General features: G+C 42.1%; 1 protein-coding gene across 2 annotated transcripts in view; it reads left to right on the top strand.

The window, feature by feature from the left end:
* Positions 1-8,263: 8,263 nt before the first annotated feature.
* MDGA2 (MAM domain containing glycosylphosphatidylinositol anchor 2) overlaps positions 8,264-18,569 on the top strand; it is a gene marked incomplete at both ends in the record, with an annotated part of 688,627 nt that continues 678,321 nt past the window's right edge. Inside the window, one exon of one of the 2 annotated variants that reach the window (XM_084239552.1) lies at positions 8,264-8,543. In XM_084239552.1, the coding sequence (XP_084095678.1) occupies positions 8,264-8,543 (280 nt within the window). The remainder of the gene's footprint in view (positions 8,544-18,569) is intronic. The other variant, XM_084239553.1, reaches the window with a different exon arrangement.

Below are 18,569 nucleotides of genomic sequence, written 5' to 3'. Positions count from 1 at the left end.
GGAGCAGTGGGCAAGGCAGGAGAGGTCTGCCATGTCATGTGGGTTATTCTGCCATGTGGAAAGAAGGGAAAAGAGACATTGGAGTTGGAGGGTAGGTATAGGTGTGCTCTGAAGAGGGATTCCCTGTCAGTGTCTTGGGTACATAGGGAATAGCACCTTCTTATATTTAAGAATTCCCAGTTAGGCATTTGATATTTTTTACTCTTGCTTTAACTTTTGAATGAAAATCCCTCACAGTGTATAAAACCTGGGAATTTACAAGGGAGTAGAAATGTCAACATGTTATGTATAGGTGAAGAGAATGAAAAATATTTCCATTTGGTTTCCCATTATAAGTGATATATAAAAGGTTCAGACATTCCTGGCTGTCCCAGAGAGAAGGGACGGTGATGACTAGAGTTCTGGGAGAATTCTGAGTTTAGAATGAGCAGGAATTGGGTTTGTGGGACTAACGGGTGAAGATGTGAGGAATGGGTGCACCTGCGGGAGGCAGACACCCAAAGGTCAAGTGAGGACAGCGATGCTAAAAGGAAGAAGACACATCTCTTTGTCTGTTATCAAGACAAAACATGCTGCAAACACATCTGGGATGAGAAGGGGAAGAGCATGCAAGAAAAACTCCAAAAAACTAGGTAATTACATAGATGAGATTATGTTTTAAAATAGCTGAAGAGACTTCACCTTGAAGTTGTTCTTAATACTAGTTAATAAAAGTAACTTAATATAAGTAAGTTAATGTTACTAGTTAATATAAGTAACTTAATATAAGTAAGTTAATATAAGTTACTAGTTAATATAATAACTTAGTTAATATAAGTAACAGCAGGTTGAGTTTAATTATAGAGAATAAGCATTGCTGTATTATATTTTATTATGACATATTAATTATATTATTGTCATGACAAATTTTGAAACTACCACCTGATTATGCCCAAATATCCTTTCCTTTATTTCCTATAGCATATAGATCTTTAAACTGCACCAAATATAGACTCTTGGGGAATATTTTTGTTCAACTCTCTTCTTGTCCTTTATAGCTTATCTATGGCTTAATCAAATAACTCCTTTGTCAGAAACAGTGGGCTTCTTTATATCTCAACCTCAAAATTTCTAATCCAACTTCAATGTTGCTCTTTAATTTGGTCTACAGGTGACCTAGAAGTATAAGCATTGCCTCGTAGTAATCTGTTTTTAAAAGATAGTAAACCAAGCATAGCGATAAGCAGAAACTTCTCTGTGTTAATATTTAAGCTGTGGATTCTCCAAGGATGCACCCAGTGATGTAGCACTTTCAAAAATAATCTTGAAGCAGAATTGTACTCTCAAATTTTCAGGTTTTCAGAAGATATTAAGCTATTCCTAAATACTAAAATGCCAAACCAGATAAACTGTGGAAGGACTTTAGAATTCAATGTGACTGGACAGAAAGGGGACAGATGAACTTGGAATGAAAACAAGTAAAGTAAATGCATTTAAAGAAAAACACTTCATCATATTTTATAACAGAAGTTTGGGAACTATTATCTAATCTCAAAATGGAAATCAGTTGGGCTTTTAGCCCCATATATTAATTCTCTCTAACAACTATCAAGAAAAATATTAGGAATAATAATAATAATAGAATTCTGGGCACTATGTGTCAAGGGCCATGTTATGTAACTTACTTGCATGCCTTTATTTGAAACTCTTAGCAGTCTCTTATATTTTTCATTTTATGGGATAACGGAAATGTCAAAATTATACTGACTTCAGCAATTCAAGCACAAGATGGTCTGATGTCAAAGGTTGGACTTTTACTACTATGTTATGCTACACTGCACCAAATATCTTCTGCTCCAGAACAAATCAGCATTATGTCTGCTTGTGAAAGAGTGTCAGAATTACAATAAGATTTCAAGGGAGACATGCCAAAAAAAGACTCAATCTAAAATTACCATTTTAGTAGGTTTTTATTTTTTATTTTTTTTTTTTTTTAAATTTTTTTTTTTTTTTATAGAGGCATGCTTTTATTTATTTGTTTGCTGGTTTGTTTGTTTGTTTTTGTTTATACATGCACTGGGTACAGTCAGAAGCGCGGGAGGGTGAGAGAATTCACCAGAGCCAGAGCGGGGAGCAGAGCAGGCAGAAGGACCGAAGTACACTGCTGAGGGGAGCAGCGGGCGGCAGGAGAGGTCTGCACGCCATGTGGGACCCTCCTCAGGTGGCCGGGGAGCAGCCGGGGATCGAACCGGCGCCGCAGAGGCCGCGCGCAGTTTCGCAACCCAGCGCTCAACCGCTGCGCCACCGGGGAGGCCCCTTTAGTAGGTTTTTAAACAATAATTATGGTTCAAGATACAAACTGTATAGAAACCAGGAGTGGTTCACAAAATCTAAAAGTCGAAAACTAGAAACAAGCATGTCTGTCTTGAAAGGAGGCATATGAGAGGGAATGCTCCTTACCAAAGGAGCAAGAACTCTGAGAAATTTGCTATTTTTAACATCAAGATAGAATATCAAGTATACTAAGGCCCCTGCCTCATGTTTTCTGCTTCTGCCTCTATTTTCCTCTGTTTGTCAGATATGCCATACTGGCAGCCACAATATCTGAGACCTTAGCCCCATCATCTGGTAACAAATTACCTTGGCATCTACTCAACACAGTATTCATAAGTTCATGTCTCCTGGGTACCTCCTTTTTAATTTGGGCGCTGGATTTGCTAACTCTAGGGATTATACTTCAGATTTTTTTTCCCTTTAACTCATGTGTCTCTTCTTCATTTCTGTTAACTTACACAGTAGGCATGCGATGTGCTTCCTTATTTCTAATATTAAAAGTTGTTCTCCTTGCCCTTGTTTTGTTCTCATGAAAGTTCTTTACGGGACAATCCTGCTTCCCAAAACAAAATTCTTGTCTCATACTTAACACCAGTGTTTGGGTACTGCCATTTATGAACAACTGCCCCCTGACTGCATCCTGGAAATGACCAATATCTGGTAAATATGCTGTCTCTGTAATAGGAAATTGTGTCTCACTATCATCTGAAACAGTACTATTTGCTGCTGCTGAGACGTATAAGCTTGCATATGCTAAGCTGAAATTAAGTAGGAAGAAATAAAATTAGGTGGACAGGCATTTAGCTAGAGAAGATTTTGTGCCCTATAGGAATGGTTCCATTTTAGGATTTAATCACATTTTATTAATCTAGGTTAATTTTAAGGAAATCTGGTCCTTTGGGCAGAGGTCTATGAAGTGATAGTTTACATTTCCAGGTAACATATCTAAGTCCCAGAACATTTTAGCTTTCTATGCAGATTTTGAGAATATGAAAAGGAGATGTAGCCTAATGATAAAAGGACTAGGCTAGGAGTTAGTTCAGAAATGCAGTCAATTGAGGTGTGACAGGGTGGGTTTATAGTTGCAGTAAACTTTGATATGAGCCAGGGATTTATAACCCAAAAGAGTACAGCAAGGACAGGTAAGTATGGAACAACATAGTGTGCAATTCCTGAGAGTTAACTTATAGCTTCTATACCCTGGTTTTATTTTTACAAACTAGAAAGGGAATAGTGTGTATGGGAGACAGTGTGATTAAAGGGGCAGGAATGGAACAGGGAGTAGCAGTAAATGATAAACAATCATTTATCTGCTGTGTGGGAAGAAGCTACATTGGAAAGGCCAGATTTGCCATTGATATTGTCCTACTGTAAGGACAGAAAAGGACATGGAGCAGGTTTTCTGATCCCATGCAGACCAGGTAAAGGAGGAGAGAGTCCTGGAACCCTCAGTGGCTTTTGCAGGTTTTTTATTTAAATTTTCCAGGCACATGGCAGGCAGGGGTGCTGGCAGTCCTCCCAGCCCCCAGCAAATCTTCACTCTATCTGGGTTCTCTCTGGCGTTCTCTCTGCTTCTCTTCTTCTTTTCCTGGCTTCTGTTCGTTCTTGGCTTCTGCTGGCGTCCCCGTGATGCCACCCTTAAAAACCCAGTCTCAGCCTAGGTGAATCCCATCTACCTAGGCCCACACCCTATTCCAGGTGCCCGCCATCAGGCATACATTCAGGACCACAGGGTTCTGTCATCTATCCTAATGACTGGAAGGCAGAAAAGCCTGATACTTTTTACCTTACCCTACACCTACTTAGCTGTGTCTACAGTTGCTAGCTTTTACTCTTGGGCCATGACTCCCTTGGCCATGACTCCCTCCATGACATTACCTCTCTCATGCTACCTTGGTCAGAACATCATGCTCATATGGAGAACGGAAATAGCAATTTAAAATGAAATTACAGTCAATGAAGGTTATTAAGGAAATTAGGGCTGTAAGAGGAGACCCCTAAATTTTTATGGTTCTGTCATCACAAAGGATGAAGTGTCTTGATGGTCCTTGTAGAGACAGAGGGACACTCTTGAATGGACTCTGGCATTGATGCAGTATGGGATTCCTTTGGGATGTAACATCCATAATCACAATGTAAAATACAAAATCCTTCAAGTAATTTACATTGTTCCTGTAGGAAACTGTTTTAATTGGGTCATACAGAATGTCCTGGGTCTGATTACAGTCTTAGGACCTGCCCCCTAGAAGCTTTTCTCCTCCCCCATCCCCTTCCAGCAAAACTCCCTGCCTGTCCTTAAGCCTCAGCTCAGGCCCACCACCTGGAGGCCTTAAATAGCTAGTGCTAAGGTGTGGCTATATACATCAGGCCTGTTTCACCAGGGCAGTGAAAAAAAAGCTAAATTGAAAGAATGAAAAAATATATCTTGGTTGACCGACCTGGTCAGTTTTTTCTGTAAGTGATCTATCCAGTATTTTCATAGAAATAAAAAGGATTGAATCCAGGGCAATTTTATTTTTATTGTCCTATAACTTGATTAATAGCTGCATGTAGTATCTGCCACCCTGTGCCCTGATACTTTGCTTATAGCATTTATAGCAGAAATAGACCTTAGTGGTGCATACGTTGATCACACACCCTGTCCACTAGATCCTGTGCCTCTTACAGGAAAGGGTTGTGTGTTATATATCTTGGAAGATCCAATATTCAGGTGACGTTTATTGATGTAAAGTCTGACCCAGAGTAGATACATCTGGCTGTTTTCTCAACTGAAATAAATTGTAAAATTACCAGATTATTCAGGTCCTCTACCAACTCTAAATATTTCACTCAAGAACTGCTGAGGGTTGCACAACTTTATCTTCCTTCCTATGCATTAGGAAGATGTGTGTTATTCCATGGAAAATAGAGATCTGGAGTTCCTGAAGCTTATGTCCTGAAGCTAAAGGTTGAAAAAAGTAATCCTCATTAAGGATACTCATTGAGTCTGGGTTTCTTTGTTAAAGAGATACACTTCAGTATAAAAAGCTATTTCATCCAAGAGTCCAGGAAACACTGAGAGTTTAATAAGCTCCCCCATAAATAAGAGTAATAAATAAAATTAATTCCAAAAAAGAAGAGTGAAAAATGACAGTACAAATATGCAAGTGGGCTACTATTTTACAACATGAGCAGCTGATATCTTGAATTGCTGGTGGACAAGATATATTCGGAGCTGAGATTTAAGAGAGGACTTGCAGTTTACTGGCCCTTGAAGCTGCTCTGCTGCAGTATACAGGAATGATCTACTTTTAAAAGCCAGATCTCCAGAAACGTAAGATGAAAACCCCTCTAACACGCACCCAGCGGTGAGCTTCACTTCTCTCTTCAGAAATGCCACACGTTGAGTTTTGCCTCTATGTTGATACATAATTCTATCTATGCCAAAGAGGCATTCCATAAAGAGGGGAACCTGAACACTACATGAGCATCCTTTGGGACTCCCTCAACATCTTTGATCCCTCTTGTTTTGTCAACCCAGAGGGTAAGCAAGCGATGGAACCCAATGCAAACATTATGCACAATTGACTTAAGTGAGGCAAAGACCTTGGTGAAAACAATGGGGACTATTCATTTTCCAGTGCTTGGAGTATCTTCCTCCCAGCAGAAGTAGGGGAGGGAAGGGAGAAGGACCTGCAATGTTACACCAATCTATTGTGGCAGCAGATTAATGAATACTACGCTCCAGATTTTCCATACCAATTACTTTTGTAACAGGAGTGTAAATGTACTTTTTTACCCATTTTGATCACTTCCCTATCCATATACTCCTAGAATAGTGAAGAATATTCAACAAAGTGTATTGCACGCAGGAAACACTAATTATGGAGGCTACCAAAACAAATCACCAAGCACTACTATATTGCCAGTTTCCCCTCTTAATTTTTGGTTAAGTATTCCTACATTTCTTCCAATGCAAATTAACATGCCTAGTATTTTTTTAATTTCTTTGTAACTATGAATTTCTTAAGTTTCTCCAGCACCAGAGCTAGCTCTGCCCCATGGAGAGACCCTGTGTTTTACAAAACAGAAAAGACTGTTCCAAGCAGCGAACTTTAGTAGGAGATATTGCATATTAGAAAACAAACAAACAAACAAAACAAACAAACAAAAAAAACCCAAACTACTCTCTGGACTCCCAAGTGTCAGCCCCCCCTCCAAACCCCCAGGGCCTTCCCTGCTGTGACGACCACATTTCCATGTAAAAGGACAGAAACAGGGAGGAAACACCGCCGCTTCCAAGCGCATGGCCTGCTCTGCCCTCTGGTCAAGCAGAACCGATCCAGGAAGACCTTGGGCGGCGGGGAGGGGTCGCGTGTGCAGCGGTCTGGTCTGAGCAGGGAGCTGGACTCCGGCGAGCACGCGCCTGCAGCGGCATCAGCAACAACCAGCGGCGCCCGCCGCCGCGGAGCTCCCGGGGAGCCGGGGGCGGGCCTGCGCTGGGGAGCCGGAGGCCGATGCCGCTGGCCTCGCCGGGCCTCTCGGCGCTGTCCATCCAGATGAGCTCCTCGGCTGACCCGGGAACGCGGAGCGAAGGAGGAGCCGAGCAGGCAGAGCCGGCAGAGGACGCGCGGAGGAAGGCGGCTGAGTCGCGCACCCCGCTTTGACGTCGCCCGGCTGCGGCTAGCAGCTCGCGCTCCCGGCACGTAGCGCACAACGTGACCACACACAGCCTCCCTCTCCGGCAGCCCGTCCGCCCGTCCGCCCGCTCTCGGCTTCGCTCTCCTCCTCCTCCTCGCCTCCGTGGCGCGCACCCCCGCGCACACCCCGGGATTCCGACTGGCGTCGAGCTCGGGGCGCTCCGCCGCCCGGCCCGGCGCCTCTGCCGCATCTGGGGCCCGCGCGGCGGCCACGCAGCCGGGTGTCCTCCTCTGGCAGCCGCTCCCGCGTTCGCCTCCGAATGCCAGCACTACGTTAGCCCGGGCGGGGAACCCCTTCTGCGGCGCCCGCCTCTAAACTCCCGCCTGTCCCGATCGCCCCCACCCTGCTACCTGGCGGGGGCGGCGCGGGAACGAAGAGGACGCGCGCGGGGCCGGGGGGCACGCGTGGACGTGCGTGCGGATCCGCTGTCTGTCCGGCCGTCCCTCGCGCGCGCAAGTGGCGGAACCTGGACTCGGCTCGCGGCGCCGGGAATCGTGCGGCCGGCCCGAGCCTCCTCTCGCTGGCGGGGCGCTCAAGGCTATTTTGGAGAAGGCTGGTGTGGCGGCGGCTGCTGAGGCTGGTGCCCGAGAGCGCTCCAGACGCGCACTGTGCTCCCTGTCGGCCCCTCGCCTCCTCCCTGCGCCCTCCCCTGCTTCCCCACCCCCGGCGTTCGCGCCCCACTCCCTGCTCCCCTCTCCCTCCTCCTCCTCCTCTTCCTCGTCTCCCCGCTCGGCGATGCGCGCCTGTGTCTTGTAACAGGATTGGCGTTGCAATGGCAACTGATGGAATGGGGAAAGGCAAGACAGCAGGGCTGGGGGCTCCGGACTGCGGGCGGGCGGGCCGCTGCCGCCGCTTGACGCTCCTCCGGGGACCTTCGCGAGTTACTTTGTAAAGGCGAACCGAGGCGAGGACGCCCCTGCTCGGCACCCCGAGTCCGAGGCCACTTCCTGCGCCCGGGCCGCTCGCGCCTGGCTCGCAGCGCTCGGCACCCCCCGACCCCTCGCCCGCGCCCGCCGCCAGCCCAGCGCGCCGCCGCCGCTGCGGAGACTCGAGCCCGCTGCCCTGAAGAACACTTCGCCTCCCGGCTCCCCGCCCTGCACGCCCCCTGCTCCTTCCCGGCGCCTGCGATTTTCCCCGGGCGCCCGATGTGAGTGTGGCGCGGGTGCGAGTGTGCGTCAGGGTATTGTGTTGTGAAAGTGTGTGTGCCAGGATAGCGCGCTGTGGAAGTGTGTGCGTGTGAGTGTGTGTGTGTGAGTGTGTGTGTGTGTGTATGAGTGTGGGGTGTGCGGGGCTTCTGCGCTCCGCTCTCAGCCGCCGCCGGGAGAGGACGCACGGACGGCGCTTCCTTCGGGGGCGAGCGGATCCCGGGGACCTCGGCTCGGCCCGGGTACGAGTGGAGCGCGCCCGCCTGGCCGCCGGCCTCTGGAAGGTCCCGCCGAGTCCCCCCCGGGCTGGATATGTTCATGTTCACGTGAAGATGGATTTAGTGTACGGTCTCGTGTGGCTGCTGACGGTCCTCCTGGAGGGGATCTCCGGCCAAGGAGTGTACGGTGAGTGGAATCGCGACGCTATCGTGACCTTGTGATTCTTAGGCAAGATAGGCTGGTGAGCGAAAAGGCACGACTCGCGCCGTGACGGGGCCCCTCCCGGCGTGGCATTTGATTTACACTTCATCACGTTATTGGGAGCATTAAGGAGGCAGCGAGCGCGCTGCGGGTTGGGCTGCGAGCCGCTCCTCCAGTACCTGGGCTCGGGCTGAGAGTTGGGTCGAGCCCCCCAGCCTCGCACTTGTGCGAACCGATGGCTTTGCGCTTGATTTCTCCCCGCTGGGGACCCGAGCTCTAGCAGCCTTTGATTTAATAACGATTGGGCTCCTTGCTAGCCGCGGTGTCGGTGCCGCGGTTCCCCCAAAGGGAAGCTTCGAATGTGACCCCAGTGAGCGCCCCATCCCTCTCCGCCCTCCGCCGTCGCCTCCTCGCCACCTTTTCCTTTTTTGTGTGTGAATACCTACATGACTTGATTTTCTGGCTCAGAAAGTGGGGTGACAGTGGAGTCGCGTTTCTGCACCAGCCGTTGCCATGAGCACTGACTTGGGGAGGGGAAAATAGCAGGCAAGATTCTCGGTGCCAGATACAATTAAGGGACATGTTTATGTGAATGGATGAGTAAATGCATGAATGAACGGACCACCAAGTCCGTGCGTCTCAGCTCCCGGGGCAGGACACCAGCTCCCTGCAACAGGAACACAATTTCAGTTCTCTGGAAAACCCAGGTTTGGGCGGGTTAGGACCGAGGGAAGAGCGAGCTTGTTAATTCGGAGGTTTTTAAGTCCTCAGGAGCAAATCCAGGTTCCTTTGCCTGTCAGCAGTTGGCACCCTTGGCTTTCGGGACTGAGAGACACACACGCTGGCTGAAATGTGCATCTTCTCCTGGGACAAGCAGGCGGTGCCACAAAGGGAAAATAACTTTTGTGTTCTGGAGGTATTGGAAGGGGGTTAAGGAATGGCAACTGAGGGACAGCAGGTCAAGATTGGCTCACAGCTCCTGGGGCCAACATTCAGAGAATATGTTTTGGAAATTCAGCCCACTGCCTGTGGTCTCACTCAGGAGCTCAGACCCTTATGCTGCAGTGTTCTGTCAATGGCTTTCCCCTGAGTATGGCCCGATGGGAGCTTTCCCTGAAGAGCCTAAAATTGAGTGTGAAATGGGTTCAGCTACTGTGGGGATCTTGAGCCCTCAAACTCTCTGGGAATGTGGAGTGAGCTGTGGAGGGGTGTTTGGGATGGTGGCAGGAGATCTTGACCCAGCCTTTACTTTCTCCACTGTGCTCTGGTCTAGGCTGAGTAGTGCTGGGGGCTTGCAGGATGCTCTTCTGAGCAGTGAGCTTTGGGCTCCTTCTGCCCCTCCCCTTTCCTGTCTTCCAAGTATTCTTCTTGGCAGGCAAAGACATTTTCACTTTCTCCCACCTCTAACATCTTAATATCTCCTTTCCCCAGATGAGAGAAAGCTTGCTTGATGGTGGTGGTGGTGGTGGTGGTGGTGGTGAAGGTGATGGTGATGTGATGATGATGGTGGTGATGATATCAGAGACTGAGACTCCTGGCATGTCTTATGCTTGGCATCTTGCAGAGGGTGAGGCCTCCAGGAGCCGGTAATTAATTTAGTATTCTCTGGAATTCTGCTGATATCTGGTGTCCCCAAGCAGCTGAGAATGGTCAGGATTCTAGGAATGAGAAATGCTGAAGATAGAGCCCTCTCGGGGAGCTGTTTCTTCATATGGGAGAGTCTGACTTCTTACCCAATATCCATGTTTTTATTTGTCTCATTAGTTCAGGTTATTGCAACTAAAAAGAATTTAAAAAGTATGTGTATGTATGTGTAAAGGGGCTAATAAGTAGTGAGAAAGATTGGTGTGTGTGACTTGGAACTGTGTGAATCAGAAAGGCAAGGTTCCATTTTCCTGCCACTTTTTGTCTCCGATTACTTGTCCTGGCATGTCTTATGTTGGCAGTGGAGAAGGGTAAGATCTCGGAGTGGAGACAAGTAGGAAACGATTGCATTAAAATTATCTTGTGACCACATTTCCCGACAAAAAGGTAGAGGGAGTTCTGCCCCTGTACTGATCATTTGTGATGAAGGTGATGGTCTTTTTGTTTTGTTTTTTAATATTGATGTGATTATTAGTCACTTAGCTAGAAATAGAGTTGACTGTGTGAAAATTAATCAGCATTTTTGATCATTATAAATGCCATTGCTATTAAGTCAGTGAAAAAAATACATGGATATGTATTACTTTTCAAATATGGCTTTCACATGGCAGAAGTTGGATTTTCAGAGTGGAAACCATTATTCTCTGTCAGCATCAATGTCACCTGTAAACTTGTTAGAAATGAGGAATCCTGGACCCCTCCCAGACTTTCTAAATAAGAAATTTAGAGTGTGGGTGCAAGCAATCTGTGTTCATTACCTCAGGGGATGATTCTGATGATTGCTAAAATCTGAGAACTACTGATACAGACTTCAGATTTCTTTGCTCTGACTTTGTAAATCATGATATTTCTTAATCTAAAGTCATTTCATTTTTACTTGTGGATGCATTAATGGGTGAAGAGAACAGTTTTTCTTTTTATTATTTAGTTTTGAAACAGTGATCAGTTGCAAGGGACATAGGCATAAGGATATAAAGTGTGTCTTGAACATTTTACATGAAGAGACTTGAAAATAATAATTTAAATAAAAGGACAAGTATAAGAAGAGTCTTTAAAGACCTACACAAGAACTTGGTAGCATAAAAGTTTGTATTCTTATGTCCCTTGACTATTTGTTAGCTATACACCATTCTTACTACACACAAAGTATTATTTCCTTATACTGTGGTCTAGTAACTAGGTCCAAAGAAAATAAAACTTATTTTGTAAGTAACTCAATAAGAATCACTTCATTTTATCCCCATTTATTTACATGATTTAGAAGTATATCATTGCAAATTTTATTCTTTGAAATAGCTAATCAGTTCCTTCACCCTTCTACTTCTTCATTGGAAAAACTTGAACATGAAATTCAGATTTTTAAGATAAATTGAGAATGTTCTAATGCATGGGTTATATTGTTTTCAGTTATTACAATCTTCTTATGCTCGATCAGCTTGGCACTCATGTGCAGTATTTAAGTATAAAGTTTTCTGTTACAGACCTTGGAACTTATTGCCATTTCTCTTGGAATTTTGCTTAGCAAACTAACTACCCAATAGCTGAGGTTTTTGTATATGTGGCTGTTGGGTAAGGGAGATTATCCTTTACTATGTATCTTCCTGTCTACCCTTTGCAAAATATTCTAATGTTATTCAAAAAGCTTTAAAAAAATATCTCCTGAGAGAAAAATTACAAAAAAAATGAACTTTATAATAGAGCAACATCACCAAAAAAACTTCTTGGAACTTTCATTTTTCTTGCTATGGAGTTAAACATCACTGAAAACCAGAAAGTCACTACATGAACAATGAACATGCACCCATTTTTTTGACATTTTTCAATTTTAAATTGTGTTGCACTGCCCTTGCAGTAAGTTTAAAAATGTTTAAACATAGCACCCAGGGTCACATTATGAACTCCAGTTATGTGCATACTTACTGAAATACTTAAAACTGAGTGATCCAAAGCATTTTCTTAGTTTTGAAAGACTGTGTAAGTCATTCTCTAGCAGTAAATCATATGGGCTGATTAACTGTTTTTTAGAAATTGTGTTGATAATAATATAATATTGATAATTGTATTTCCTGTAAATATCTCGGTAGTCTTGCTAAAAATGAAAAAAAACTGCTCCATTGACACACAGTGTAGTTTTACTTCTGGTCCATTATGCACTTAATTTCCAGGGAGGCTAAAAAATGTAATAACAACATCAGGACAAATTCACACTACAAATTGAAAACAAAAAGGTCCATGTCTGAATAGTTTTTAATGGACATCAAGTCAACCAGTTACTTGGTGTTCTGAAATATTTAATGCAAAGTCCATAAATAGCTTCCAGGATGCTTTAGAACAATAAATAGAATCAGTTTAACAAATACAGAATAGGACAAATTAATGAACTATATTTAGGTAGCATCAATTAATCTCATATTTTGAGAATGATACCCCAGTAGCAGTTGGACAAAAAAACAAAACAAAACAAAACAAAAAAACCCAAAACTTAGTAGAATTGAGGACCAGAAGATAAAGAAAACAGGATGGATCTAGAAGATATTTCAGATTGTCAGTGGCTTGAATCTAGGTGGAGAGATTTTGATCTAAAAAGAAGAGAATGCTATGGGCGGTAGTTCTTCCCAGCTACCAGTCCCAAAATGTTGCCAACCTAACAGTTACCCCAGGGTTCACTGATTTTTGATTTTGTCCAACTTGAGTTTGTAGAGACCCTTTCATCAAATGTCACTTTTGAATGAACACTTATGTAAGGTGTCAGCCTGTGGGAGAAAGGGAGGAGATGACTTTAATAAATGTTGTTTCAAGTTATCAGTCTTAAGCTCTATCATGGAAATCAGCCTTAAGCTTCTCTTCCCACTCTTCACCCCGCTGTCTTTACATCCACACAACGTACACTGTGAAACCAATGGCGTCTTGCCCACTATCAGAAGGGAAAGTGGGCTGTCCATTGTATCTTGGGATTATTTTTGTTCATTCACGGTTGTCCTTGCTGGTAATGATATTGAGAATTGATATGTAAAGTGGATAGATTATATTTTACAGTGTTACTCGTTCATGTCCTGCATGTCCCCAGGGAAGTCCCTTACATAGGCTGTTGAGTATTTTAGATTGAGCAGATTGTACATCAAGCCTCAGGAATCAGTTTATCAAGAAGTCAGTGTAAGTGCCAGAGTTCAGACAATTATTAGTCAGGGAAAAGTTTTAAAATGAGGCAATTCTGGTGGATAGATGTCACAAAAGAAATCTGAAGAAAACATTTCTATGATCTGGTTTCTTGACTTAACTTTTTATCTCTGGTTCTGACTTTTTCACATTTTAAAATTACTTTAGCTTTTGTTTTATAAGGTGAACCACCTTAAACTTTATTTGATAAGCAGGGTACAAGCAAACTTTTTGGAAAGAATGTGCTCTGTATACTTTGTTTTTTTTTATTTTTTAATGAAGTTGAATGTTTTACTATTAAATGGTTTATTTTCCTTCAAGACTGTTGCTTTATTGTATTAAAAATAGCACCAGAAAACACAGTATATTTCAAAATTAGGATAGTATTGTTCATCTGTATTATAGAACTAACAATTTTTTTTTCTCCACTGACATTCATTTCCACTGGAAAGATCATTAAATATATTGATCCAAATCCAGAGATGGATATAAGGAAGTCACAATATTAACTGAAGCTAATATTAAAATGTTATCCTTAAATTACCTACTTTTTATAAGTAGTTTTTTTTTTTCCATGTCATTTCAGGAATTCTGATTATAACTGGAGCCTACATAAAAAGAACAGTGTGTTATAAAAAAGATGAATATTGTGGTGATCTGTAATTATTAGAAAGTTAAGTGATATCTTCTTCCAGTAGCACTGTTGCAAGTACTTCCTGTTTCCATTGGTATTGCTCAAAGTTGCTATTTGCTAGATCAAGTTGTATCAAATTAGTTTATTTAGGGGGTTTCAGTTTCACTTAATAGATTTTATGTGTTTCTTGTATGCTTCTTTATTCATTAGTTCACCTAGTTCTGAAGGACTATCTAGTGTCATCTTGATCAATCAACCATCTGCATAAGAAGATTTGTTGACAAGTTATGGATTTTCTGCAAGTGCTTCATTAATTTCAGTTACTTTTTTTTACCCATTTTTTGTCCCAACTTCAGGGAGTCTATAGTAAACATCTTCCAAAGCTTCCTGTGCAAAATTTCTGATTCCCACTGTTCCAATAATATTTTCCTTTGTTCACTTTGTCTGAATTTATGCACATAGAGCAGAGCAGAGCTCCTGGCTCTAGTGTCTGGATGGCACATGGTCACTGCCCCCAAGAAGTGCCTTGCTCCCCGGGTCTGTATAATTTTAGGATTTAATATTTTAATATGACTGAGATAGTCCTTTGACTGGAGCATGCACCTTTGGGTTCTATTTATATAGTATTGGAAACCATAGTCTTGGGCTGTATTCCAACTCTAGAGGTCATGTATCACTCACTTTCTCCAGCCTGGTACTCATGTTTTGGGAGGAGTCTTGCAAGATTTGGACTCAATGTTTGTAAACCACAAAGCAAAGAATAATACCAAACATACATGCCTCACCCTGAAACTGAGCTCTATAAAAATTGTGCTCTTTGGCAACTGCAGTTAACTAAGTGGATGTGCTATCAGCTCAGAGTTAAGTTGGGATGGATCTTACTCTCACCTTTGCCTTTTTTGGATGGGCAAGCAAACTATTGTATTGAATGCACATCAGGTGTGAATAGGGTGAATGTTTTTATCTTCATTGTAATTGCCATTAACACAAGAGTCCCACAAAATGAAATTTCATTTCTTTGCTTCAGTGACTGTCAATGTATATATATTACGTAGAGCAGACTGAATAAATGATTGAATTCATTGAAACTGTAGCCTATATTCATTTTCAAATCTAATAAACTTTTGACCCTCTAAAATCATAAAGTTGTAAGTGGGAAAAGACTTTTAGGATGTTATTAAATTTTCCCACTAATCAAAGACACAATAGCTGTATATTATGTGAGTCAGATGGTGGTATTACGCTCTTTGTGAAATTTCTTTACAGAAAAAAAGTTTCACAACTCTCTTTTCCAGAGTCCAGGCACATTCGTTTGACATATATGTATATATGTTTGTCAACTTATTAAAATCCTGCATGCTTCATTATTAGAATGTGCATTTATTTTCCATTTTACACCAGTACAATTTCTTTTTTTCCTTAACTGTACTACTTTGCACTAATCCCAGTTAAGCTCTTTGATATTGTGTTTTTACTCCTTTTTAAAGATCTTACATCACTTACAATATTGTGTCTTAAAACAATGTATATCATTTCCTGTTGAAGTCATTAATTGAATTTCCATTTCATAATCCAATTTATACATTTCCTAATACTTTAGAATCACAGAAGGGTCTTCTAAATATTAGGAAGTTTTTTTTTGGCTATTAAAATTTTATTATACATTCATCAATTTAAAGCCATTATGGTAGGATCAAAGGTATCAGAATTTATGATGTAAGGCAGTCTTTTTGTTTTTAGTCTGCTAACTCTACATCTTTGCATAAAAATAGGAGACATCAGTGCCTTGCTGTTCCTAGTCAAAACTATACTAAAGACTAGTGGTTGACAGATGGGGTCAAGTATGGACTTCTTACCAAAGCTGCAAACAGCGTGTCTCTTTTCTTAGTTTGTTGTAATGATGATGGGATGATAAGCATAATTGAGCAACTCTGTGGAAAGAGAAACATATCTGTTTGAAAAAGGAGGGATTGGCTCACAGCTAAAGCTCTCAGAGTACTAAAGAACAGCACAGAAGACAACAGATCTCCAAGGAGTGATTAGGAAGTCAGATGTTAGCCCGAAAGGCTATTAGTAAGGTGCACCTGCTTTTTAAGAAATAGGAAAATAGAAAAAAGATATTTCTGCAGCAACTAGAACTTTGCTTATGTGAATCAAGCAGAGGAAAAGAGAATTATGCCTGCAATTTGACTGAAGGATATCTTCAATGAGACTTTCTAGACTCCTGAAAGGTAAAGAAGAAGGGGTATAAGAATTCATAAATAGAGCCTGTAGTCTGTGACGACCAGATTATTCTTCCTGATAATTAATTGTGAGACTTGGTGTATAAGTGATTGGCACTGATTAAGCTTCTGGGCATCCTATCATTTACTTCTGAGTGGGCCTGTGAATTAGATCCATGCCTCACTTCAAGTTGACAACATATCAAAGAGGAGCAGTCTCCCCTGGGTATTTTGAAAAGGGTAGAAAAATCTGAGAAAGATGCCACTTTTCAGAAATTGTGACTAATGGGAATTCTAGGCAGATTTAGGTTAAGTTCTGGTTAATTCAGTTACCAAATTTATCTAGAACTGCTCTGGAGGACACATGTAGTTAGGCACATAGAGTAAAGGCTACAAACACAAAGAGCTTACAAGTTAATCAAGGAGTAAAGCCAAATAGAAAACAAATATAAAGCTATGAGAAATAGGCAAATGCTTGTGTGCCTAGACAAGTAAGAGAGATATTACAATTAGTGTTATGTTGGAGTAAACTTGAAAAATCTGGTCCATTCTGAGTATAATATAAAGAGGAAAGAAAAAGCATCACTACAAGATGTATCCCAACTGTAATAATAGTGGTTCAGAAAGATAAATAACCAGGCAATTTGTGTCTAACAAGCTCTAAGCAATTTCTCCAGTTTGCCCTACTAAAAAGTTTTATCTGTCCTTTTACCTGCGCCATCATCCCCCAAAGTCTGTATGTAGGTCTGTGAAATAAGTGTTAGGGTATGATATTCTGGAACTTGCCCAGGTATTTATGTCCACCAAGAATATTGAGTTTGTGTGTATTCAGTTTGAACCCAACTAACCTGTTTATCAGAAGATAGTTGTCTCTAAAGTTCCTGTGGGATATTGAGCCTTCTCCAATTCTAAACAAACTTGGGCAGCTTTGAAAATTCATAGCTGAGTTTCTATTGGATTTAAAGTGAGTTTTCAAATCCTTTTTATAGCGTGCTTACTACTTAGAAGCAGCAGGCTGTAGGACCAGAATGACTTAAAACATTATGTTGTTCTTTACCAACATACAGCTACTGAGATGAATGCAGTGCCCTTACAAAAAAAGAAGTATGTGCTTCCAGTGTTGTTTTTCATTCTTGTGCAAGTCTGCATGATATGTTTGAAAACTCTTGGAAAATTTGGGCTTTCTTGTTTAACTGCTGGATTACCATGTGGCCACAGACAAAACTGTTAACCTCTTCACCCTCAGTTTCTACATGTAAATAGCACCATAAAGAAAAAAAAAAGTGGTTGCATTTTGTACCTGGAATAGAGGGAAAGTACAAGGAGAATTTCTTCTGTCTTCTTAAATAAGCAATCACAGATACTCTAGAAATTGGACCTCATAATAGAACTGCTCTTTGGTTCATAGTATAAAGGAGTATGAAGTAACAGAGAGCAAGTAAATTTTTTCTAGAAATAATGCTCCAGTATGTCAGCAAAAAAAAAAAAAAAACCTGTTTTTTTTTAAGATTTATTTATTTATTTATACGAGCACTGGGTACAGTCAGAGGCGTGGGAGGGTGAGAGAATTCACCAGAGCCAGAGCGGGAAGCAGAACAGGCAGACTGCTGAAGCATACTGCTGAGGGGAGCAGCGTGCGCATGGCTGGAGAGGTCTGCGTGCCATGTCCCTCTCCGGTGGCCGGGGATCCAACCAGTGCTGCAGAGGCTGTGGGCAGCTTCACAGCACAGCGCTCAACCGTTGCGCCACCAGGGGAGGCCCAATAACTCAGTTATTTTTAAGCAGTGTTATAATGTTAGTATGTCCATGAAAATACGATGTGATATTATATCTTGTCTGCATGTGTGCTTGGGATTGCTTCCCAGGCTAGCTTTCTTATCTTAATCCATATAATCTTGGAGTTTCTCCAATTGCTCCTCAGTGGTGGGGTGGTGGTAGTGAAGAGCTTATATTGCCCCTCATTTATGAACTCCAGAGAATATTTGTGTAACCTAAATATCATAGTCATTTTAAACTTTTATAAATTTATATATGGATTCAAAAATACACATACATCGTGTTTTTGTATTAAGGAGCATGAATATTCTCAATATCCTGCCGTTTTGAGACTAACTGAAAAATAGTAGTAAGTGAAAGTAATTCATCCAAATAGTAAAATCAAAGATATGTGTATAAGGATACTTACATTGATGCTTTAAAAATAAAAGCAAAGAAAATGAAGGTAAACATTAAATGGGGCTCTTGTAAATTTGTAGAACATTTCTTATTTTTAAAAACCCTTAAATTTTCCTCATTATGTGGAATGAGCAATATTGACATTGTTAAGCAAATCAACATTAGCATATACACAGTGGG

Source organism: Talpa europaea, assembly GCF_964194135.1.
Source record: "Talpa europaea genome assembly, chromosome: 8".
NCBI lineage: Eukaryota > Metazoa > Chordata > Mammalia > Eulipotyphla > Talpidae > Talpa > Talpa europaea.
Note: the sequence above shows the minus strand (reverse complement) of the source record. Positions and strands in the feature narration are given on the sequence as shown.